This window comes from Rhinopithecus bieti, unplaced genomic scaffold (assembly GCF_001698545.2).
Source record: "Rhinopithecus bieti isolate Rb0 unplaced genomic scaffold, ASM169854v2 scaffold_3062, whole genome shotgun sequence".
Lineage (NCBI taxonomy): Eukaryota > Metazoa > Chordata > Mammalia > Primates > Cercopithecidae > Rhinopithecus > Rhinopithecus bieti.
Window position 1 is genome coordinate 1,390,358 of NW_016804432.1, and position 25,912 is coordinate 1,416,269.

General features: G+C 37.8%; 1 protein-coding gene and 1 long non-coding RNA gene across 9 annotated transcripts in view; one reads left to right on the forward strand and one right to left on the reverse strand.

The window, feature by feature from the left end:
• ZNF385B (zinc finger protein 385B) overlaps positions 1-8,909 on the forward strand; it is a 439,446-nt gene extending 430,537 nt beyond the window's left edge. For all 8 annotated transcript variants that reach the window (XM_017868262.1, XM_017868263.1, XM_017868271.1 and 5 more), the window contains 4 exons: positions 4,115-4,360; positions 5,156-5,334; positions 5,910-6,011; positions 7,420-8,909. In XM_017868262.1, the coding sequence (XP_017723751.1) occupies positions 4,115-4,360; positions 5,156-5,334; positions 5,910-6,011; positions 7,420-7,638 (746 nt within the window). In that variant the 3' untranslated portion in view covers positions 7,639-8,909. The remainder of the gene's footprint in view (positions 1-4,114; positions 4,361-5,155; positions 5,335-5,909; positions 6,012-7,419) is intronic.
• Positions 8,910-9,229: 320 nt separating this feature from the next.
• Positions 9,230-11,261, reverse strand: LOC108527110 (uncharacterized). The gene is made up of 3 exons (XR_001884695.1): positions 11,161-11,261; positions 9,448-9,715; positions 9,230-9,336 (listed from the first exon to the last, which is right to left on the reverse strand). It is a non-coding gene; the product is annotated as an uncharacterized LOC108527110 (long non-coding RNA).
• Positions 11,262-25,912: the final 14,651 nt, after the last annotated feature.

The window sequence follows — 25,912 nt, forward strand, 5'->3', positions numbered from 1 at the left end:
ATGGAGGAATGTGTTTGTGTTGGGCCCAGGGCTGAGATATATGGAGGAATGTATTTGTGTTTGATCTCTTTCAAAATAACAAAATTAGGCTTTGAAGTTTAGACGTTTGCATATTGAGAAAGAATGCCACTATTCAAATATATAAATATATCAGTGACTTTTCAAATTTTAGGATCCGTTTTATTGACTAGATAGTATCTATCTGATAACAGAATTTCCTGAATAGAGTAAAATCATTTACACATTTCCAAAGTCAATATTTTTCCTTAATATTCTCAAAGATTAAGACTCTGGCCTATCTGAGAAAAAAATTTAAAACATAATTTAACTGAATTTTAGATCATGTAAGTGTTAAACATACCATACATCTCAATTTTAAAAGGGAAGTGTCTGCCCTTAGTATATATATTAATAGTTTTAAGATATTCTCTGCCTTCTGGCTCAATTGACCTCTATAATAATATCTCCCATTGTGGCGAAAAGAAAGAGAGATCAGCCTGTTACTGTGTCTATATAGAAAGAAGTAGACATAAGAGACTCCATTTTGTTCTGTATTTGAGATGCTGTTAATCTGTGACCCTACCCCAACCTTATCCTTGCAAGAAACATGTGCTGTGGTGACTCAAGGTTTAATGGATTTTGGGCTGTGCAGGATGTGTCTTTGTTAAACAAGTGCCTGAAGGCAGCTTGCTGGTTAAAAGTCCTGCCCGTCCCTGGGCAACAGAACATCTCAGTGTGAGACCTGATTGTATGCTCTGTTTACTGAGATAGGAGAAAACCACCTTACAGCATAAGGTGGGACTTGCTGGAGCAATGCTGCTAAAAGGTTTATGGAGATGTTTGCATATGCATATCAAGGCACAGCATTTTCCTTTGAACTTACCCAGGTCACAGAGATCTTTATCCATGTCTTACTGCTAATTTTCTCCCTAAAATGATCCTATTGTCCTGCCACTCCCTTATCTTTAAGATGGTAAAGATAATTNATCTCAGTGTGAGACCTGATTGTATGCTCTGTTTACTGAGATAGGAGAAAACCACCTTACAGCATAAGGTGGGACTTGCTGGAGCAATGCTGCTAAAAGGTTTATGGAGATGTTTGCATATGCATATCAAGGCACAGCATTTTCCTTTGAACTTACCCAGGTCACAGAGATCTTTATCCATGTCTTACTGCTAATTTTCTCCCTAAAATGATCCTATTGTCCTGCCACTCCCTTATCTTTAAGATGGTAAAGATAATTATCAATAAATACTAAGGGAACTCAGAGACCGGTGCCAGCGTGGGTCCTCTATATGCTGAGCGCCGGTCCCCTGGGCCCACTTTTCTTTCTCTATACTTTGTCTCTGTGGCTCATTTCTTTTCTCAAGTATCTCCTTCCACCTAACGAGAAACGCCCACAGGTGTGGAGGGGCAGGCCACCCCTTCATCCCATTACACTTGTTGCCAGCTCTATGCTCAACTACCAAGTATTCACCAAGAAAACCCCACGATTTCTAATACCTAGGTATTTCTTCATGTTTCTGCTTCTAACCATTCACTTCCCACTCATTTTCAACCCTATTCTATCCTTATCTAAATCTGACCTTCAAAACCTTCAAAATGCCACTTCCTTAATGAAAAATGTCTCGTTCTTCCCAAGCAGAAGTAATCATTTTCTGCCCTGTGCTCTCATGCCTCTTACCAGTTTCTGTTGTAAATTAGAGATCTTTGAATGACTGTCTCATTTCCTCCTGCTATGCTGTAATTTTCTCATAGTACATACTTACTTTATTTACTATTCTCTTTAGTGTCTAGCACATTGTCAGCAATTAACATATTATTAATATGTACTTGTTAATTCACAAATTACCTCTTTGAAAACAAGATATGAAAAGGAAGTATTTTTCTTAAAGAAATAGGAACAGAGAAAATATATAATTTTATACATCTTCTCAGTATAACCTAAATCAAATGATTGTTGAACAGGATAGATATTTTCACTTACACCAAATAAATATACTTTAAAAACTAACCTATAATTGTAAAAGGAAGCAACTGCTATTTCACATCTAGGGTGACTGTTGTATACTTTTATGTCACTAGTGATATATTAAGTCCTCCTTTTGTGCTGAAATATTAGTGTACCACAGACCGATCAGTTAGAGAAAACATCATGCTCATTTATGCCACTTACTAATCCATGGGATGTTATTTAATTTTGAAAAGGCTCGGTTTCCTCATCTTTAAGATAGGAATAATCATTTTGAGCCTTACCTATTTCACAAGTTTTCTGTGAGAGCTAATAAGACAATGTAAGTCATAGCACTTTATAAACTGTAAAGTTCTATACAAATGTAAGGGTTTATGAGGGACATTAGTATAAGGGACATTATTAGTAATATGAGAGAATGAGTGAGTCAATGACTGAAACAGTTCAGATTCTTTTAGATCGAATTCATATGAAATGCTTGAAGCAAGGAAAGATTTTGGTATGTAATAACTTTAATTTTCATCACAAGAAACTGAGTAATTCCAAATATTAAGATTACTGAATTATTTTGCTGCTTTATGAGTTCTGTAAGATTGCAAATTCAATCTGAGGGATCCTTATAGATGAGAGAGTTCCAGGCCTAAAATATTCTCCAATCTAATTTGCTGACTATTACCAATTAGGAAGAATGATTTTATGTCCTTCGCTCACACTGTAGAGGTCAGTTTAATAAAAGTCTAAGACTTTTTCCATCATATTTCATTCGTCCTGAAGTTTTAATACACTCACTGAAAGGGAATATGGAATGTGCAACCTAAGGGTATAAAAGGATCTCAGCATTCATTTATTCTAAGTAACACCCAGATTTGAAATCCCTCCATAGCACCCTGGCTGTGTCTAGTCTCAACCTGAATGGATCCAACTGAAAAAAAAGGATGGAAATCAACTGCTGATTCCTAAATCAATTAGGCTTTTCTTTATATAATATTTTAGTAGAAATATGATCTCCCATCATTTGCAATGTGTCCTAAAAGCTTAGGTTTACCCATATACAGAACGTTGTAACATACACACAGAAACACACACCACATTGCTGTTGCCTAGTCTCTCCTTCCCTCTTAGTCTTCTAGGCCAGTGGTATACAATTCCAAATTAGCTAGGGCAATTAGCAAATATATTCTCAGATTTCATTCCCTTTCTCTCTTCGTGAGAGTTAATCAGCATATCTATAGACATTTTCTAAAAGTACCAGCTCTACTAGGATTAAATGTTTGATGGATTTTGTTGCTGCTTACAAAGCCCCAGTTTCTTTCCCAAAGGAGTCACTGAACAGAGACTGTCTTGAATAGCAAATGAACCTCAATGAGTTAGATTCTGTTAAAGTCACTCTGACTCTCACAGCCTACACATGGGCCTTGAGGATTATAAGCATTTAGTAGCTACATGATCAAACTGCCAAAGTGTCTTTAAATGACTTGGCTAATCTTCATATTGTGCTTATGGTTAATGTCATTATTTAAAACTTTTGATTTAGACTGGCAGTAATTAATAAGCATAATGAATGGAATCTTGGTCTCTTATATTTTGGATAAATTGCATTGCCATCCACAGAGCAGCAAAAACTTAGCTAATCATAACCAAAATTAACCATGTTTCTTCTATCCCACAATCCAAAGTTAAAATTTTAGCTTGGTATACAAATTAAAGTTTAACTTATCTCTGTCATAATTAAACATAAGTAGTCAAATGAAACTAACATGGCCTAATGGCTTATTTCATGTTACCTTCATATCATGTAATTGTATCAGAGGGTAGGTGGTTTTGTTTAATAATAAAGATTTCTTTGTAGCATAATTTACAACTGAAGGATGTCAGATAGAAAGTTACCTGCTCCAAGTGGGAGAACAATGTCATTTTTCATAAGTCATCCTTATCTTGGGATGACCTAATATCAAACTGATGGCATAGTGTTCTGTTTGATTTAAACATAGAGGTTGATTTAACCTTTATAAACTGAAATCTATGCTGCAATAAAAACTTCACATAAGAATCAAATTTCTATTTTTAATTCCTTTATGGTGATTTATCTTTGTTTATATGACATATGAGGCTTCAATAAGATCTGTCTGTGTTTCTCTTAGAAGATAAAGGGAAGTTAAAAGCCAGCAGTTCCAGTCAGCCGTCAAGCTCTGAAAGTGGCTCATTTCTCCTCAAATCTGGCACAACACCCCTGCCACCTGGAGCAGCCACTTCTCCCTCCAAGAGCACAAATGGAGCTCCCGGTACTGTTGTTGAATCCGAAGAAGAAAAAGCCAAAAAATTACTTTATTGTTCGCTATGCAAAGTGGCTGTGAACTCCCTGTCACAGCTGGAGGCACACAACACAGGTTAGCAGCTATCTTTTGCATTTAAATAATGTTTATAATAAAACGCAACTTTTCCCATCAGAATACCATATCTTTTGTTGTTCAGACCTTAGGGTTGTTCAATGCTTCTCTACTTTTTTGATTCAAAAGAGTGATTTTAGAAGAGTATGATCATATGACTTTGCAACTAGCAAGACAAAAGCAGCTTGGAGATCAAACTTGTCCTATTCTTTATTTTCTTAAAAACATCTAATACTGTCCAAAACTCATTTGGATGAAGTGACAGAGATGAAGATAAATATTTATGCACAGTGTTCACTGCAATACACTTAAAAGAGAAAAAAAATAGAAACAACCTAAAGCCCACCAGTAGGGAAATACTGAATAAATTATAGTAACCCAATATGATATACATTAATCAGCCATTAAAACATAATGATCAGAAAATATGTACATGATTTGTTATGTGAAATTTTTAGGATATTTCATTAGTATGATCCCCATTTTGAAAAGAATTTTAGTACGTTAAAAAAAGAATCTGACAAGAAATACCCTAAAATGATAATAGTGGTTACCTCTGAGTAGTGAAAACATGAATAATCTTTATTTTCTTATGTTTCTCTATATTTTCTGTATTATATACTCTTACATTTTCCATTTTTTACAATAACGTGTTAAACTAAAATCAGCATTAAAGTGATCATTTAAAAAAAGCATTGGGCATTTTAGCCTGCAGGTAAACTTCTCAAGGATAAGAAAACAAAGAGCTCTGTATAATTCTTGGATAGCTATTTATTATGTGTCTCTTTCTCTTAGGATCTAAACACAAGACCATGGTTGAAGCTCGTAATGGGGCTGGTCCAATTAAATCCTATCCTAGACCTGGATCAAGATTAAAGATGCAGAATGGCAGTAAGGGGTCAGGACTACAGAACAAGACATTTCATTGTGAAATCTGTGATGTTCATGTTAATTCAGAAATTCAACTCAAACAGGTAACGTATCCTGAATTAGTAAACATTGTTGTTTGAGAACACCACTTGACTGTGTATCTTCTCATCTATAGAATTGTTTTTACCGTGCTCACAGTTAAGTTGACTAACTTTTGTAGGATGCAAACAATATGCAAATACAGGTGCTATGTGGAAGAAAAAGTCAGTATGAAATATTTGAGCATCTACTGTTACTATATGTCAGGTTCCAGGCTAGATGTTGGAGAGACAGGAACAGTAGTCACTGGAGCCTACAGTTGAGCAGGAGCTTCTGGTAAGGTGAGATGATAAGCCTGTCTTCCAAAGGCTCAAAATCTGATTAAAGAGAGAAACTCATCAGTAACAGTGTTAATACCAGGCAAAATCTGATAAGGGCTATAGAGAACAGGAGAGAGACAGAGAAGCATTACAATTGAGGGAGGAGTAAGTCTTAATTTAGAAATCATAATGATTTTACCCACACCATCATGGAACTATGGACCTAGAGTTGGCAATGGAGAAAACAGCTACCTAGAAATAAATTTTACATGGAATAAGACTCATATTTCAATTCAGCTAATGCATCAAACTTTTTTCAGCACATTTCTAGCCGAAGGCATAAAGATCGAGTTGCAGGGAAACCACTGAAGCCAAAATACAGCCCTTACAACAAACTCCAGCGGAGCCCAAGTATTCTAGCAGTAAGTTTACCTCACCTGCTCACCTGTTTTGTGGGGAAGCTTTGCTGGGTTGGGCAGCCACTGTGGGCAAGGAGGGCATAGAGTCTAATGGTCATGAAAGGTTTCGAATTTAAATAGCCCTCATAGACAGAAGTTTTAGACTGAACTGCTTAACTCCTGCTATAGGACAACTTACTTAGAAAACAGAAACTGAACCTCTTTAACAGCTAATATGTTACTCATTACCAAGTTATTTTCAAAAGACTATCCTCTTTAGCATATAAAGTAAAGGCTCAAGAACAAGGACAAATGATGCCTAAGGAATCCCGGGATGCTGAACTTGGAAAGAGGGATTTCTTTCATAAAACAAAAATCCATCCATTTAATTTAATATCCTCATGCTTTCTGTTTCTTTGGTTTTTTGTTTTTTAATTTGGCATGAGAAGGTAAAGCAGTGTCTGCATGGTGTGCTCTCTCCATTCTAGCAGGCATGTTGGTAATTAGCCTGTTATGCTCTCAATATGTGCTATTTTCAGTGTCTTTGCAAAAACACCTAGGGACTCCAGCAATAAGTGTCATATAAATACCAAGATGGATAGATTTCACAATCTCCCTGGGACTGGGCCCAGTGCAGTGTTCAGTCTGAGGATGAAGCTAAACTTGTCCAGCTGGAGGCAATTCTGAGATTACCTTCCAGCTTCTCCAAAGCCTCTGTCTGACGCTGCAAGCAGGTGTTACCTGCATTAAGCAAATCCAGCTTGCAAGGCTCCTCCTGATTGCAAGAGAGAGAAATTAAGGATTGATTTCTTCACAGGAGGATTCCATCCTGGCATTCCATTAAATAGCGAGTTTCTAGCCCACTTACAATCATTCTCAACAACAGAAATTTGATGTAGCCTTGATTTTTCAAGGAATACTCATTAAGTAGCCAGTGACAGAGGTGTGAACTGTTTTCTTGACTCTTCAGGGTCCCTAAAGTACTGAACTCATTACCTAACTTCAATGCAGCTTATCTAAGAGAAGGGAAGGATCACACATATTCTTCAAAAACAAAACAAAACTCTCTAGGCCTCATCGTGGTTTAAGACAAGCCTGAATTTCGAATTGAACTTCATCACCTAAGCAGGAAACTTCTGGGCATGTTTTTTTCCTGGTGAGCAGCAGCATAAAATAGCTTTAGAATTTATTCAGAGGCCCTTCCCTGTGCCCTAGCACACAGGAGCAAAGACCACCAAATAAAAGAAAGCTGTGCCATGAGCCACTGAAACCAGCATTGTGAACATAATCATTTCTCGACTTCTGAGGGTGAAGATTTTCAAAATTTAAGACTTCTTCTTAATGTTGGTGTTTTTCTTATGAAAAGATATCTGTGGTGCGGTTATTCAAAAACAGTATCTCCACCCCATTCCTGGTTTTCTCCCTCCCTTAGGCAAAACTTGCATTCCAGAAAGATATGATGAAGCCTTTGGCCCCAGCCTTCCTGTCCTCACCTCTCGCAGCGGCAGCAGCCGTGTCTTCTGCGCTGTCACTCCCACCCCGGCCCTCCGCCTCGCTCTTCCAAGCTCCAGCCATTCCTCCAGCTCTTCTGAGGCCTGGACATGGGCCCATCCGCGCCACTCCTGCCTCCATCCTCTTTGCTCCGTACTAACGTCTGCAAACCCCAAGACGTTTGAGGCCAGTAGGAAGTTGAGAAAGAAAGCCACAAGGATTCAGCAATTTAAGCAGTTTGTGTTGCTGTACCCCCATGCACTCACAAAATGCAGCCCTACCACCCAGCTCCCCAATTCCAAAGAGAAACATATCACTAGATTCACGAGGGCTTTTAGAGACCGCTCCTATAATTTAGTAATCTGAGCAGCATAGGCTTTATCTCCCTATTTCCTCCCCGCCACCCCTCCCTCACCACCTCATTCAATTTGTGTATCTCAGATATTTGATTTCTTGAACATGTATTGGTAAGAAAGAAAAGAAAGAAAATCATTCTTTATTTTCCATGGGTATGATCTGGCTTAAAACAATATGGAATATTTTCCTGACAGACTTGAAAACTAGGATCTTCCTCAGATGTCTGTAAATAACTCTGGTATCCAACTGAGTGTATTCTAGTGTGGAACAAAAATCAATGAACACAAGTGCTTACTTGTGGATACCATCTTACCAACGGATCACAAAGTTCTCTTTTTGGTGTACTGTTGTTGACAGGGATTGTGTACTGTTTCGACCCAAGTACTGTTGTATCCTGTGTAGTACTAGATCTGTATCTCTTGTCTGAATTAAACATTTTTAGTTGCTGTGTAAATGTTAGGAAGCAAAGTAGCTTTGAATTTTCTCTTTAAGAGAACAAAAGATAAAGTAATGTATTTTCTTTATTTCACATTTTATTTGGAGATATTTAAATGAAATAGAAAGCCATATAACATAGCTATAATTACTACCTGTTTGCTATTTTTGTTTAACTTATTTTGTAGCTTCCTCACTGGTTTGTGTTGCTAAGCAAACGTATACAAACAGAAAAGAGCTTCCTAAATTGCACATTTTGCACCTCTTGTGCATTCTGCAAGAAGACAATGAATCCATGTATTTCTATATAAGTATCTTCTTCATTTTTAACCTGTTTTCATTTGTATTGATGCTACATAATTTTGTGGCTCCCTAATGCAATAATGTACAGAAGATAAAAAATTTATAATTGAACAATTTGTCTTTCTGTTCACTGAATATATTGCAGGTCATGCTCCCATGCCCCCCTTTCTAAACCGATATCAACTAGACTGGAATGTTTGTGATATCAGGGGCAAGAGTTATCATAAAACAACAAAATAGAGTGAACTCTTTTAGAGCATCTATATCTGCAACCTGTAAATGGTAAAATGTCTGTGTATTTTTTTAAATGTACCTTTTCAATAAAAGTACAAAAAACAAAATCTGTTTGTATTTTCAATGTTTTTTTCTCCTGAGACACCTTCAATTTGAAATCATCTGATGAAAGACTTTTAGTAGGTGCCAAGATTGCTTCTTACATAGCATTTTTAGCTCTTGTTTGCAGCATATTTGTCATGTTTATTCATTACTGTTCACAGCATCTGCATGAGGTGAAATTTTACTGCCATTTTCTCTCTGAATCTCTAAGAAGTTGGGCCAAAGTTGTTGAGTTACCCAAAATCATAGTAGCAGCCTGCAAAAAACTTTGGACTAGAATTTTTTTTAACTTACTCTGGGTCCTCTAAATCTCTAGTTCATCTTTTATTGATGTCCATGGCATTTATGATCTCTTTTCAGATAATTTTATTCCACTTCTCCTTTGCCTTCTCCAATCAGCACATCCTTCTTCCACCTCATTCTGTTGCTTTTAAGTATAAAGATCAATATATCACTGTTTGTTCTGGTGAATTATTGCTGCTTACAAGACTGCTCTAAAACTTAGTAGCCTAAATATAGCCATTTGATAACTAGTTACCTTAGAATTTCATGGGTCAAGAATTCCAGCAGGGTTTGGCTGGGCTGTTCTTCTCTTCCCGGTGGCATCTAATAGAGTACTTTGTTAGTATTCAGCTCTCAGGCAGGCTGGACTGGAGGGCCCAGGATGACTTCACTCATATGTCTGCCCAGTCAAAGATGACTGGAAGGTTGAGCCTTACTGGAACGATCTACCAGAGGGCCTCCATGTGGCCTCCCCAGCATCCTCCTTGTTGTCTCAGGTAGTTACATTTTAAGAGTCCTGAATCCTGGGTAAAAATCAAAGCCTTCTTAAGAAATAGTGTTGAAACTCCCAGCACATCTTCTGTTGCATTCCATTGATCATGCAAGTCACTAAGACCAATTCAGATTCAAGAGGAAGAAAATTAGACGTTGTTTCCCAATATGAAGAAGAGAAAGAATTTGCCACCATCTTTAATCTACCACACTGTTATAGAATTTGGAGGGGAGTGGCTACAAAACCATTACAGATCCTGTTTCTCCCTACCCTACACACAAAACATACCAGTTTTTAAAAATGAGAATTAGGGTGGGACTTAGAGTCTCATTTCTAAAAATTTAAGGCCAGTAGGTGGCAGTGTAGCTGTGATGCATGGCTTCATGACTTCCTCCTTGAGTTTATCTAACTGAAAATTGTTGGTCTTAATATTTTAGTCTTATAATCAGGTTTCTTTCAGACTCTAGTAAGATTTCAGTTTGATATTCAGAATTTGGCATTTTTAAGAAATATGACTCATTTGAAGTCTAACAATACTAGTTACACTTAACCTTGGTTGGACCTTCAGTCATGATTTATATTTACAGCATGCCCTGAAGGAATTGTGTTTCTATTAAACACTTTGGAGTACTTTTATTTTATTTTAGGGACTTCAATGGCCATGATATTTTGTTTACCTTTCATTATCCTATATTTCATTAAAGCTTACTGCAATCCTCAAAAATGTGTAAATGACAGTATTTAAATAGACTTGGGAATTTACTGATTAGATTTATAGAGTTAAGATTTGTTAAAATTACCATATGGAAGAAGTACAAAAGAATACCAGTTAATTAAAATGAATGCCTTCAAAAGAAGCCATGAGCAACTTCAAGCAATTATTTATAAAACACTATTAAATGCATATATGTCATCATCCACCCTAATTCTGAAGTGCTAGTGTGGATCAACCCTGGAAAGGATACACATATTTGAACTAACACCTATTCCTATGCTATTTCTAATGAGAAAAGAGTGCCATTCTACTTCACTTATTGTGAAAGTTAAAAAACATACTGCTTCCTCTGACACAGTCTAGTTCTGGTCTCTGTAGAATCGAAAAACTAGTCTCAGGTAGGGATGCCAGATAAAACATAAACTACCCAGTTAAATTTGAATTTCAGATAAACAATGAATAATTGTTTGGTGTAATGTTTTAAATAATTTGTAGTGCAATATTGCACATAGCAGAAGTCTGTTTCATAAATACATATGCAATATTTGTGACCTACTTATACTAGAAGATTATTTGTTGTTTATCTTAAAGTCAAATTTAAGTGGGCATTCTATATTTTTATTTGCTAAATGTAGCAACCCTTTTCTCAGGAGGATTTCTCCTCATCTCAAGAACCATGATGTTTTGGGAGAGAAACAACCTCTTGAGTATTAAAAACAAAATAATGAGTTTTTTAAAGGCACATTGTAATATATACTCACAAATAGGCAGAGGAATGAACTTGCGTGAAGTAAAAGTCAATGACATATTGACTTTGCATAGGACCAGCAAGGCGGAAAATGTAACTGCAGATGCCTCTTACTGAAAGCTACAGTGATACCTGTTTATCAAAATTAAACCATTGTAAAAGGAAAAAACAAAATTTTAATTTGTCTTATTCACCAACCACAGCACCCTTGATTTTCTTTTCTGCCCTAAATGAATTCTGGCTTTTCAGAGCAGAAATAGATATGGTCATGCCGAATTTTTCTCTCAGATAGTGTTTAAAAAACAAAAAAACAAAAAAAACACACCATACTGCATTCAATGTCACTGGGAAAGAGAACCAAGAAAATTCCCACTGGAAAAATGAACAAACAAAGGAGAAAGATATGACAGCATCAGGTGGAAATCCTGTTGTGCAGACTCTCAAAGGGAGCCTAAAGAGACTGACCAAGGAGATTGAATTTGGGAATCTTTTGGAAAATGGGCACCCACTGCCTGGGGTGCCATCAGGGAGAAGAAACTTGTGGGGAGGAAAGAGATGTCCAGGAGCTGTTTGAGGGATAAAGATTAAGTTAGCATCAAGGCATATACACCTTAGATGAGCACAGGCATCTTCAGGTGACAGGGTGAAGGATTTCATTCCACCTCTGCAGGTCTGTGTGGATTCTGGCCTTTCTTAATGGTGTTTCTTCCATCTGATCCTTGTTTTGTTAATATGATGGCCCTCGATGTCAGAGGTGACATGTCTCTTTGGAAAAATATTAGTTTCTAGTACCGTGGTGTGTTGAGGAGAAGCTGTGCAGTGCAAGAGCAAATTCCACAGGGGATGCTATGTTTGCCTCCTTCCCTCCTCCGTGTAATTAGCTCCATAGGGGAATTCATCAAGGACATGTCATTGCAGGTTCTCAGCAGCTATGGAGTGTGACTTGGTAATTGCCTTTACGTCTTTGGCTAACATTTCTAAAGCCAGATTGACTAATGTATTCTTCTATTCCTAGCTAAGTGCTCAAAATGCATAAAACCTCTGGACATCAGAATCCCTTCTGTAGGTGCAATGAAAATATCTTCATGTCATATTTTTCATTTTAAGAAGTCACTTAACAGACAATTGGACAAGCTTGACATTAAGCATCTGCTGTTTATTTTTATTATAGTGAAAAGTAAAATCAGGATATGGCAGAAATAAATAAGAAAAATACACAATTTGCACTCAAAGACCTGAATTCAAATCCTGATCATGTCATACACCCATTAGTTCAGTGATCTCATGTCAGAAAAATACTGTATTTTCTTTCCCCCAAGCCTCAGTTTTTTACATATATAAAATAGATATAATAGTATTCAACTCACAGGGTGATTCTGAGAAGCACATAGAATTAAACATGTGAGAATGTTTTTTGTACATTATCACATGCTGTATACATTTGCATAGTAAATGGATAAATCAAATCAATAATTTTTCTGATTTTAAATTTGCAAATTGTAAGGTTCTGTCAAATTAGCCAACTTTTTGCTACCTTGCACTTATTTATTTTATTATAGGTTAAGCGGGTACATGTGTAGGTTTGTTTTATATATATATAATATATATAACATGCCATATATATGTATATATAAAATATATATCTATGGCATGATACTGGGGTTTGGACTTCTAATGAACATAGGACCCAATAGGCAGTTTTTCAACTTGCCCCCCTCCCTTCTTCCCCACTTCCCCATTTATGGAGTCCCCAGTGCCTGCTGTTTCCATCTTTATGTCCATGTGTACTCATCGTTTAGCTCCCAAGTGAAAATATGCAGAATTTGATTTTCTGTTTCTGTGTTATTTCACTTAGGATAATGCCCTCCAGCTGCACCAATGTTGCTGCAAAGAACATAATTTCATTCTTTTTTATGTCAAATTAGCCAATTTTAAGTCTTTAGTGGTGACCTAGACACAGAGAAAAATTGATCTGTAAAGAAGAAATAGCAAATTCATCAATTGTATGTTTATGCTCCTAGTCTCAAAGGTATAATCCAAACTGAAGATAACAGAACCAAAGTAAATGCAAAATGTTTGCTTATCACAAGAATGTTTGAATTTTATATCTTATATTCCACCTAAGAAAAACATAATCTCAAGTTTTAAAAAATAAAAGATTTCTTACATTGTAAAAAAAAAAACACACACAACTCTTGTTATGAAAATAAAATACTCATCACTGATGTAAAACTTGTAAAACAGTGTAAAACACTGATGTAAAAAACTTAAAACACTATAAAGAATACTTAAACATACAAAACAAACTATGGAAAACATTTACAATTCAAGTGCCATATAAAGGTTCATATTCTTATACAGAGAACTCATAAAATGGGATAGGTGAACTCTTTCAAAAAAGAAATTATCTAATAGAAAACCAGAAAAAAAGGCAACCCCAAAAAGATAAAATATACACAAATGCCTAATAGGAAAAGATGTTTCTCTTTACTGAAATAATATGAATGAAATCAACATGTTTTTGATCTAGCATATTAACACATTTTCTAATTTTTTAAAACTTGGTATTAAAGAGGGTAGGGAAAAAGACATATCCATACACTGTTACTGGTAATGAAACTTGCTTCAACTTTTCTGGAACGATGGTTGGTCATATGTATCAATCATCATGTTAGTTATACCTAAGTTTTGGCCCAGAAATTCCATGTCCAAGATTTTATGCTAAGACAATAACTAGGTAAATTTAAAAAGATTTATGCACAAGTATGTTTTGAAATAGAAAAAAATAAGTTCATGCCTAGGACAGGAGGAAACAAAACCTAGGGAACCAACATGCAGTGGGAAACAACAAGACCGTTAAAAATGACATCTCCAATTATTGACATGAAAAGATATCAGTGATATATGTCTAAGTGGGGAAAATAAATGGTTATAGAATGCATCCTGAGTGTGATCACATTCATGTTATTTTTTTTTTTTTTTGGAGTTTCGCTCTTGTCACCCACGCTGGAGTGTAGTGGCGCTAATCTTGGCTCACTGCAACCTCCACCTCCCGGGTTCAAGTGATTCTCCTGCCTCAGCCTCCCAAATTGCTGGGATTACAGGCACCCATCACCACTCCCAGCTAATTGTTTGTATTTTTAGTAGAGAAGGGGTTTTACCATGTTGAGCAGGCTGGTCTCGAACCCATGACCTCAGGTGATCCACCCACCTTGGCCTCCCAAAGTGCTGGGATTACAGGCATAAGCCACTGCACCTGGCCTAAATTTTAAAACTACACCTGTGTGTTTGTATTTATGCATGGAGAGATGTCTGATAAAAGTGACTAATCCTCACTGATAAAAGAAGTTATCCTTGAGTTGTAGATTTCTCTATGGCTTTATATTTTGATTATAATTTTTGGTACAGTTTGAATTTTTTACAATCAATATGTCTCTGTTTCAGAATCATGCAAATGTAATCAGTTGTCCCATTGTAATAAAAACATATACTTTTCACTCAGAGTGACAGAGCAACAATTTCAAAGGACTCTATGAAATTATAATTAGAAAATAAACATATAATAAATACCAAATAAGAATGGTTGATTATAAATATAAAAAGCAAGTTAAGACATTTAGTGTTACTTCAGATTTTTTTTTTTCTTGAGATATACTGTTTTCCTTACATGTTGAGAAACTGTAATATGGTTACTTTGAAAGAGGAAACACCCAATTTGCTAAAATAATGTAAATGGCCTCTTGAGGCCTATGACTCTCAATGCCATTCACATGGACTTTTCCTACCTTTCTCCTAGGTTCTGGGCTTTTCTCTTGCCCCAACAATGCCATGCTTTTTATAACTAAGCACCAGTTTTTTGGGAATTGCATAACCAGTGAATAGAGTCATATGGCTCTATTTTTAAAAACTGAGATTGTGCCTATTTATGCTAATAATGACATTATTATTAGAATAAAATACATTTGTCTTTTACCATTGATTGGAAGTGCATTTGTACTATAAAATATATAGTTTGGTGAACCGGAAAAAAAAAAAGGCAGCCTTTCTTTTTCCTCTTTGAGATGCCCACCATCTTAGGCATAGTTATCTGACATGAAAAGAGCACAGACCAGAGAAGTGCAAATAGCTGGTAAAATCTCCTTGAAGAGCAACTGACAACATTTAACCTACAAGATGCAAAAGGTTCAAATGATAAAAGGATGATGTAAAACACAAGCTCTCTTTCCTTCAAGGAGTCGGAATTCCATTCGGATGCCCTCCCTAAGAGAATTCGCAATTTGGATGCCAATGATTGTTTCACTTTCCACTAAATATAAACATATGGCACGTATGAGACTGAATGTTAAAATCAAAGCTTGCATGATAAATAGGAGAACCCTCTAGTGAAGAAACACTTTGCCTTTTGATTTCTAGCTCTTCAGGATAAAGATCAATCAATAGACTCTTCCTCATGACTCCTAGTAATAAGAGTCTCTCCTGAGATGCAGTATCATTATGGATAGCTGGTAGCCAAGCTCACACCTTTGTTAAAACAAAAGGCTAGCTTTAACTCTCACTCTTAGAATTCCCAACATGGCTGAGCCCATTTTAAAATCAATATAGTGGGCAGCTAAGCACTGAAATTAGTTTGGAAGCAGAACACCAAGCAAGAGTGGAAAAGTACCACTCTCAGGCCAAAGAGCAAGAACTTTTCAATAGGGTGGTTGTTTGCTTCATCTACTGGCAAAAAACATAAACTGACCCACTAGTCACTGAGGTGCAAAATACAACCTGGATCACAGATTCTCAAAGATAGTGTGTAGAACAATCACCTGGAAAGATTATTATAATGCAGATGCCAGAGTCCCACCCTAGAGATTATTATTCAGAAAGGTATAAGTGGCTCCCGGAAATCTACATCACAGCAGGTGCCCCCTAGTGTAACCAAGAGAAGGCGGAACAGTCTAGCTCATAAGATTAAAGAAAGCTTTATTAGCTTCATTTAAAAGGATACCCATTATACTGCTGCATCTAGGCAGTGCTGTATGTGAGGCCCAGATTAAAACAAACATTTCCAAAGATTATACTGAGTAGACCCAACTTCAGACTAGGGCTCCAAGGAGGCCCATCTCAAACAATCAAATATTTTTTGGTAAACAATAAAGATTTTTTAATGCCCTGGGAATCAATTCACTTGTTTCTCCCATTGCAAACAGAACCTTACATAGAGCCCTTACTGTAAAAAAAAAAAAAAAAAAAAGGCCGGGCACAGTTGCTCATGTAATCCCAACATTTTGGGAGGCTGAGGCAGGTGGATCACGAGGTTAGGAGATCAAGACCATCCTGGCCTACATGGTGAAACCCTGTCTCTACTAAAAATATAAAAATTAGCTGGGTGTGGTGATGGGCGCCTGTAGTCCCAGTTACTCGGGAGGCTGAGGCAGGAGAATCACTTGAACCCAGGAGGCAGAGGTTGCAGTAAGCCGAGATTGCGCCACTGCACTCCAGCCTGGTGACAGAGCGAGACTCCACCTCAAAACAAAACAACAAAAAAAAAGTTTATAATATAGAAGAGGAACCAGTGAGTCGAGACAAGTAAAGGAACCAGATAACCTCTAATTTAAGAATAGTAATAAAAGAAAAGTGGTTTCAGGTATTTATGAAAGATTTAGGCTAGATCTTAGGTAGCAAGTCTAGAAAACTAAGAGGAGGATTACTGAAGGTGGCTTTCAATGCAAGGTCTCTAAAATTTACCCATTACTATTATGAACTAGGCAAAGCATGACTTTATCTAAAGGACAATCAGTAATTAAGAACACAACTGAAGGAACTTCTCTGTCCTATGATCCTAATTTCTTAATAAATCTACTACAATCATACTAAAATTTGGCTACAATAATACTTGATTTATAACTCAGGGGATAAGGTGTTCGATGTAAGCTTATTTTTTATATACATGAATCTTAGTCCCTTCAGAACTTCATTTCTCTTGGTTTTATTTAAACTTTTGACCGGAACACTTTCTAAAAGTTATTACCTATGGTATTGCCTGTGCAGTATATTATAGCAAGCATATCATATGCAACATGATATACTGGTTAGAATCTTTTCTTGATGAGTCAAGTTCATCATTGAAACCATCATTTGTAGCACATATGTGGATGTCATATAGTCATGGGAAAACAATGAATTAAAATCAGAATTTCTAAATTTTGTCAGCAGAACCAATACTTACTGGGCATGTTACCTTAAGCAAGTTTGAGACTCCATGCCCTTCTCTATAAAAAAGGGAATAATACTATTTGCCTTGCATTTGCCAAAATGTATTGTGGAGATCAAATAAAAACAATTACAGTTAAGTGCTCAATACATTTTTAGCTTTCTATCTTTGGCATGTCAGGCACTGCACATAAACAGACAAGGAATCAAGGCTTACAGAAAATAACTTTTACAAATTGATCCCAGGCAGCTCATGTCATCTCCAGTGCTCCCCATGACTTTGCTATATCACTGTTAGAGCATCATATTCCACGGCCAAATCCTGGAAACCATTTGTAGAAACACAGAGCTTGTGAACTACGTACAGAGGTTCCTGCTGAGACATGACATCTGAGTCTCAAAAATGAATGGAAAATGAATGGAAAAGAGCTTTTAATTTAGTCCCATTCAACTGTCGCTTATTGTTTATATCAAACACTGAAAAGATGGTAAACAGATGATTCCCACCTTCTGGTTTCTTAAAATGCTGGGAAGTAGAAAAGGAAGAAGGGCAGTGGAGAGGAGGAAGTGGCCATGAAAATAAACACATATGAACATTATTTCGATGTATGGTAAGATCAAAGGGAAGATAACTAGCCTAGGTAGGCGGGTGGCATATGTGTGGCATGAGTAGGTGCTGAAAAAAACTTCCTGGAGATTCAGGTAGCTAAAATGGCAAAAAGAAAAGGCATCCAGTGAGAAAGGATGGCATGAAGATAGTGCAGTGTATGGAGAGAACCAGAGCAGTTCACAGAGCCTGAAATGAGAAGCAGGAGAGGTACAAGGAGGCTGGGAGATAAATATGGATCAGTCATGAAGAGCTTTATACAGTGGTCTATGCTAAATCCTGTAGCTTGTGGGGATTGCTAGAGGTTTCTAATTGGTACTAATATGATGGGATTTGCATTTAGGGAGATCTTTCTGGAAGCAATAAAAGGAGGGATTGGAGGAAGTTATATGGATCAGAGAAAGAGTTATGAGACCATAAGAATGGCCTGAACTAGGGCCTCAGCAATAAAAACTATGACATGTTTTGGACAACGAAAACCAAGCAGTAGCAGCAGTGATGACAGCATAATGTTCATAATGTTACTACACTTGAGGCATCTCAAGAGCAAGAACCTGTGACCTGGTGCTAGGTAGAAGCTCACCTGATACTCATTGAAAGAGTTTATTTTTATAACCTCCATGTATCCAGCATGATTGTAATATTCTCTGAGTTCAACTGTTTTTTGTTTTGTTTTGTTTTGTTTTGTTTTTTTGAGATGGAGTCTCACTCTATCGCCCAGACTGGAGTGCAGTGATATGCTCTCAGCTCACTGCAACCTCCGCCTCGCAGGTTCAAGCAATTCTCCTGCCTCCACTTCCCAAGTAGCTGGGAGTACAGGTGCCGGCCACCATGCCTGGCTAACTTTTTATTTTTTGTAGAGATGGGGTTTCATCATATTGGCCAGGCTTGTCTCAAACTCCTGACCTTGTGATCCACCTGCCTCGAAACTCCCAAAGTGCTGGAATTACAGGTGTGAGCCACTGTGCCTGGCCCTGTTTACTTTTATAATGCATAATTTTTTTGTGTGTCAAACTGCAAAGTAGTCATTTTTTACCCTTTTTAGTTTCTATGAATGGAGAAACCAGAGAAGCAAGACTGTTAGAACTGTGTGTAGAAAAGGAACAGAGCTCTCAGAGCAGCCTGAGGGATGCTCCCAGAAATAAAGTGTACTAGAATCATCCTAGTCTTTTTGACATCTATTTTGGCTGCTCAACAGCATTTTTTTTCTGTCTTACTTTTCGTTGTTCCATAGTATTTGTAAGTTGAAGATGTCATATAAATGATTTCTGAAAATTTATTATGAATCACTATTATAACATGAAAATAAATCATAATCTTCTTAATTCATTCTACAAACTAAAACGTGCCAGGTGCTCTGCTAAGAATACTGAAATAAATGAGACTGACACCTGGCTCTGAAGGACATTATTAAGACTCTCAAAGAAAGCAAAGTCAATTATTGGGGTAGTAGGCTCCTTTTACCTGCATTTGCCTGTTTGTTTTAACTTGAACTGACTTATTCTCCTTCTGGTAATGCTGAGATGAGTTTAATCTAGGAGCTCTCAACCTAGCTGAGAATTACCTGGGAAGGTTCCAAAAAATATCAAAGCCATGGCCTCATCATTAGATCAACTAAATCCAAATCTAAAATGATGAGCCCCTGGCATTGACATGAAAACAAAGAGACTCCCCAGGTGACCTTCATGAGCAGACCTAACAATCATCAAAAGGCTTAAAACCCTGTGTTATTCAGAGCTGAAGAAGGACCACAAACATAAAGCCCAGGGGCATTTGGTGCCCCAGATCACTTCTATTTGAGAGCAAAATATGTCTCCCAAGCTCAGGGAAAAAAATAAACAAACCAGCTAAGTGGGTGTGTGAGTGGTAAGAGAAGAGAATATATTTTGATTAAATGATGTCTTGCTTTTCTTAATCAGATTATCTTCCAATTTCACCCATGTGTGGGCTTCCAGACCATTCTCATCTGGCATTGTGTCCATGAGGACTTGGAAAGAACAACATTTTTATTAATTACTAAACTTCTGATGGAAACGAACAAACTCTAGAAACTAGTCTGTTAAAATGATAGATCTAAATATAAAGTTCCTAAAGTGGTCCAGAGTAATCTGTTCCACCACTGATGTCAGTACAACAACAAAAGAAATTAACTCCCCACAATTGACACAGTCCTGTATGGTTGGCTCCAAAAATTACCAGAGGAATTTTTAAGAATATCTTATTGTAAATTAACAATTTATAATTGTATAAGTGTATGGGGTACAAAGTGATTTCATGATTTATAAATCCAATGTGGAATAATTAAATCAAGCTAGTTAACATATTTATCACCTCAAATAAGTAACATTTTTTATGGTCAGAACATTTAAAATTTACTCTCTTAGCAATTTTGAAATGTTCAGTACTCTTACTATTAACTATATTCATCACACTGTTCAATAGATCTCAAAAAGAAAAAGAAAAAAACAGTATTCCTTCTGAGATTTCATACCCTTTGGCCATCATCTCCCCACTCCCTCCACCTCCCAGCCTCTGCAATCAGCATTCTACTGGGAAATTGGCATGTATTAAATTTATGAAAATCATGAATTGGTTTCCATGAAATGACTTTCTGATCACATAGCAGTATTTGGATACACTAGTCCATTTGCTATATCTTTATGGTGATGAAGGTAGGGAAAGATGATCCCACATATTTAATAAAAAGTAGTACATGATGACTGGAGACACTACTGCTAAAAAGTCACAGATGCTTCTGAATCATGATGTTTGTTGAAGTCTGAAACAGGTTTAAAATCATCTCTATCTGCTTTGAGTGTGAATTTTGCTTCCATGGGGTGATGTCATCTGGTTTCCTTTCTGAAACCTCATGCCATTATCAGATTCTATAAAGTGAGACACAGGGGGAACCTCACACAGAGCATGACAATGGCAGGACAGTACTCATATTTTATAAGACAGAGACTCTCTCCCTCTTTTCTCTTTCCTTCTTTTAAATTTTGCTAGCCAAATACAAATCCTTGGCAAAGGGCTTTCTCATTTAGGGACATCCCTGATAACTCTAATACGTTGTGCTCTGGCCATGACTGTCTCAGAAAAATGTGGGGGGACTCCCTTTTCTGCATCCCTTAGAACATTTTCTAAAATGAAGCTGGAGACATGCATTACAGACGGAAATGCAATCCTGTTCACCAAGAACTCCATGCTTGGACTCCCGTTACAGAGCCCCCAGGCAAATTAGCCACTGAAGAGATAAACCAACAGGTAATGGAAGGATGCCTTGCACGTGTTTGCATACCTTTACACCCGAGAGTTAAGACCCATCATCTGTGAGTGCCAGCACCTGGAGGGGGAGAGCAGGTTTCCAGCCAACTAAGAAAGCTGGTGGATGTAAGCCGCCTGGTATCCCCAAACAGATGGAGCTGCTGTGGGGGCCTCCGCGGGCAGGGAGGCAGAAGTGGGGGCTGACTTGCTAGTAACTGAGGCAGCAGGCAGTCATCCGCAGGTGTCCCAGTTGGTGTTGATTCCACGCGACCTGCTCGCCTACTCTCACTGTCTAGAGACGTAAGTAAAATAGTGCTCATTAAAAGCAAACACAGGCAGTGGAGCTAAGCTATTAGGCAATGCTGGAACTTGACAATCTAGGATAAATCAAAATCCTTAGAGGCAAGACCAATTTGGCATTTAGGAAGATCAGGAGTCATTTTCGACGAGCAGGGGGTGCACTGTTTTAGCTGCTAGAGCTTTGACGCTGGTCAGCTTGTCTTCCCGGCACAGCTCCCTCCTAAGGGCAGTTCAGTCGATAAAGGGACCCGTCTGGAGCAATTGCAAATGCGCTTGGCTCTAATCTCAATAATCAGTGTGAAACCTCGATCCAGCATGTGTTGAATGCAATGCAGTTTTCTTTTTCTTCTCTAGGAAGCAGATGGGAACCGTTACAACAAAAGAGCCAAAGGAAAAGAAAGCCTGTGGTTTTGCTGCCCCTGCAAGTAAGTGGGAAGCAGTTTCCTGCTTTCTCCAGAGATGCTTGGAAGAAAATAGGATGTTCTAGGACATAAGTCTGAAAAGGTAAACAAGCCATTTAATTAACTGAACCACTTTGGAGCAAAAAAACAGGGAAAGGATGAAATTAAGTACAAATCAATACAAACTACAGAAATATGAGATTCTTATGGATATAATGTTTCCTCCCAAATTGTATACTGGCCTCTGCCCCCTCCCATCACCAACTACCCCAACATAAGGGTGCCTTCTCCCAGGCAGGAGCCATTTTATTGCTTTAAACAAGTGTGTATAATCCCGTTAGACTTTGGTTTCAGAGGGCCCATGGCAGGTGTGCCTCTGAATCCCGGGACCTAAAACCTTCTTAGTATTCTTTGAACTGTGCCTTGCACAGTGGCTTCCACAATTTAGTAAGTTCCTTCTGACTTGATTGTGGGGATCATGAAGATGAACTGCTACCTACCATTTCATTTAGTTATTTTACCTGTTCCTAGGAGACACAGAGAGGCAGTAAAATTAATTAAATCAACACTCTCCATTACCACTCTTGCTATTTCCCCAGAATAAGTTGTCACTCTCTAAGAAAAAGAAGTTTTTTTCCCCAAGGCTGTTTTAAAATGATAATACAACCTCTGCTACAAATGCAGGAGGGCTGGCAGTAAGATGTGCAAACCTACCTTTCTAAATGTAATTAAACTCATGTAGCAAGGATGTCTTTTGGAGCCATAGTTTTCTATTGGGTTCAGGCATATTTAGGCATATTTGGAGAATTTGCAGGGAGGAATCTCTTTGCAGAGTAGAGCCAATGGCCTTCTCTCACAGTCAGCTGCCCCAAAGAGGAAGGGCCCAAAGGGTCCCTGGCAAGTGAAGAAGGAGCTGTGGGTTGAGGGGCTTCACCTGATAGCAAAGCCTTGGAGAGGGAGATAGTTCTTAATCTCTTTGGCTCATAGACCCCTTTGAGAACCTGCTGAAAGTATTGGTATTGGACCCTGTGCAATACCACAGAAAACATTTACATATGCATTTACAACACTCAATTTCTTACACCATACCGGCTGCATTCTCGGATTCCAGGAAACCTATCTGTGGATCACCACCAATGGTTCTGTGGACTCAGGGAAACACTTTCCTTAGAGTTTCTGCTTCTCAAGAATTGACTGGAAATAGCTCAGCATCCCTACCCTGTCTCCAGCCCACTTCCCTGGATGCAGGTCTGGTCCTGGACAGAAAGGAGGCCACTGTTCTCAATTCAGTAACACACTGGCCTCCTAGTGACACTCCTTTGGCCTCCTGTGTCTGGATTCATTCCAAGGGGGAAGATTTGGTCTCCCCCATTTCACCTCAGGCACTCGTAGGACAGCCACCAGACCTGGACATCTGTGCCCAGCAGAGAGGTGGGACAGTGCACATGCCATGGAGGTGCCACACATGTGGAACACTTCTGGGAGAACCCACCAAAACCTGGGGAGCTGGGGACTTACCCAGGCAAGGGCCCTCTACCAAGCCAACCAAATGTGAGTAAAACAGTACAGCAATCTCATTGGTACCTTATACCTGATAATTACTTCCTTTACATCATTATTTGGGATTTGGTACTGGACAATGTTAGTCTAAGATATAAGAGCATTTCTGGAGTAAAGGTCTGTAAAAACTTCAGTTTATTACAACTAATTTTTTTACCATCTATTTATTTCATGTTGTCAAGACGGTTAAATACTGAAAGCATCCCTTGAAGCGGACATCTCCGAACACAACTCTCAGAAGGGAGGTGGGGTGGGTGGCTGTGTTTCCAAAGTGAGAGCACTGAAGGGCTAGGCATGTAGATAAGTGTGTTGGAGGGGAAGGGAGTGGGAGGCAGTCCTGGATAATATATGCACATGTTCCCCCTAGTCCGGTGGTAGGAAGCTACACTGACTTGCTGAATCTTAGGAATATATCTGCACCCAAAAGCAGGCTCAGTAATTGAGAGATTATTGTCTTTTTGTTTCTATATTCATGTATTTACCTCTTCTAGTCTACTGGCATTTTGTTTCTTTCAATACATCGAACTTATAAAGGTGTTGGCAAAAAACAGAATTATAACAAAATTATTGGAATCTATGCTTTCCACATAATGGGGTAGGGGATGTTGCAGGGGTGCCACTATCAATATCTTAAATAGAACAAATTAATATTCAATGACTAAAATAGAACAAATTTAGACTCTACTTTAGGCCACCTGTAAACTTGAGTAAGTCAGTTAACCTGTCCTGTTCCCTTAGACGCAAAATAGGATTTCAGCTAGATTATGTCTAATGTACATTCTATTCAAAAATATTATTCATGCCTGTAATCCCAGCACTTTAGAAGGTCAAGGTTGGAGGATCACTTGAGCAGAGAAGTTTTGAGACCAGCCTGGGAAACATAGGAAATCTCTGTCTCTACAGAAAATTTTAAAATCAGCCAGTTGAGCATACCTGTAGCCCCAGCTACTCAGGAGCCTGGGATGGGAGGATCACTTGAGTCTGGGAGGTCAAGGCTGCAGTGAGTCATGATCATATCACTGCACTCCAGCCTGAGCAACAGACTAAGACTCTGTCTCAGAAAAAAAATAGTACTGTGGATATAACCATGATCAAAATACCTTGATTTTATATGGATCTTTGATATTCACAAAGCACTTTCTTTACTTTAATGTAGCTTATTTAGTGGTTGAGAACACAGGTTCTGGAGGCAGACTTCCTGTCTGAGTTCAACTTCTGGCTCCACCACTTACGAACTGTGTGACCTACAGCAAAGTATTAACCTCTCTGTGCCTTCGTTTCCTCATCTGTAAGTGACAATAATAATTCCTTCCTCACAGGATTGATATGAGGAATAAATGAATTGTCACATACAATGAGCTTAGAACAATGTATGGTATATCACAACTGCTCAATAAATATAAATGTTAATTGTATTTATTTAAAAATTTAATTCATACGTGAGTTGGGGCCTTCTTTTAATTTTTCATCTGATTTACCTCTTTTGCTATTTTCTTATACATCATTTTTACTCCATTTAATCTCTTATGAAATAATTTCATATGGTCAACAAATTTGAATTTGCAATGGCCAACTTAAGGGCATCCTTTAGTTGTGTGCTGAGAGATACTGTTTGAAGCTGATACTCATTGAGATTTTATTTGAAGCTATTCTTTTCCCCCATTTGTACCAGTCATATGTCTACAAGTTTCTTAAGTAGTTTATTTTGCTCATAAATAGAATCCATCAGTAGTTCAACTCATTTATGGAACCCACTGACTCTTCCAAGAAGGTAAGATGGCCAAGCACCTATAAAGTGACATTTAAGGGTCACTAAGAAGCTGCCTGTTTCAAATAGTTCCCACTAACCACCTCATCCTTCTATCAGCATCAATGTTTCTTTCTCTTCCTATGCGATCTGAAACAAACACTGTGACTTCTTTGGTGCTAAGGTATAACTCACTGCTTTGGGGCAATAGGAAGGTACTGCTTCTAGGAAGTATAAGCACTGTACACACAACATTTACTTTTCAAGGCATTTTAAGGTGATTATTCTCATGTGCACCCTCCAGTGCACCTGAAGGACCAGGTAATCTTATCACAATCTACAGATGAGGAAACAGGCTGAGAGGTGGCCAAAATTACAAACATACACATCGATTTGCTGAGCAGTTAATAAGTGCTCAGCTTGGTCTCCTTTGGGGGCTTAAAATAGAAGACCTACATTTAGAGGAGTTTACAATTTAGCTTTGTTTCTTTTCTTCCCTTGGGGGTTAGGAATTGTGTTTAAAATTTCTAGATTTCTAGATTAGCTGTTGCCATGAAAAAAAGAGAGAACACATGACAGAGAACAGGAAACCAAAAACAGCTGAGTTTCATAAAGGAGGTGAAATGGAAGAGGATACCAGTACATGATTCAAATGATCAAAACAGCCAAAAGTAATGGTCTTCAGCAA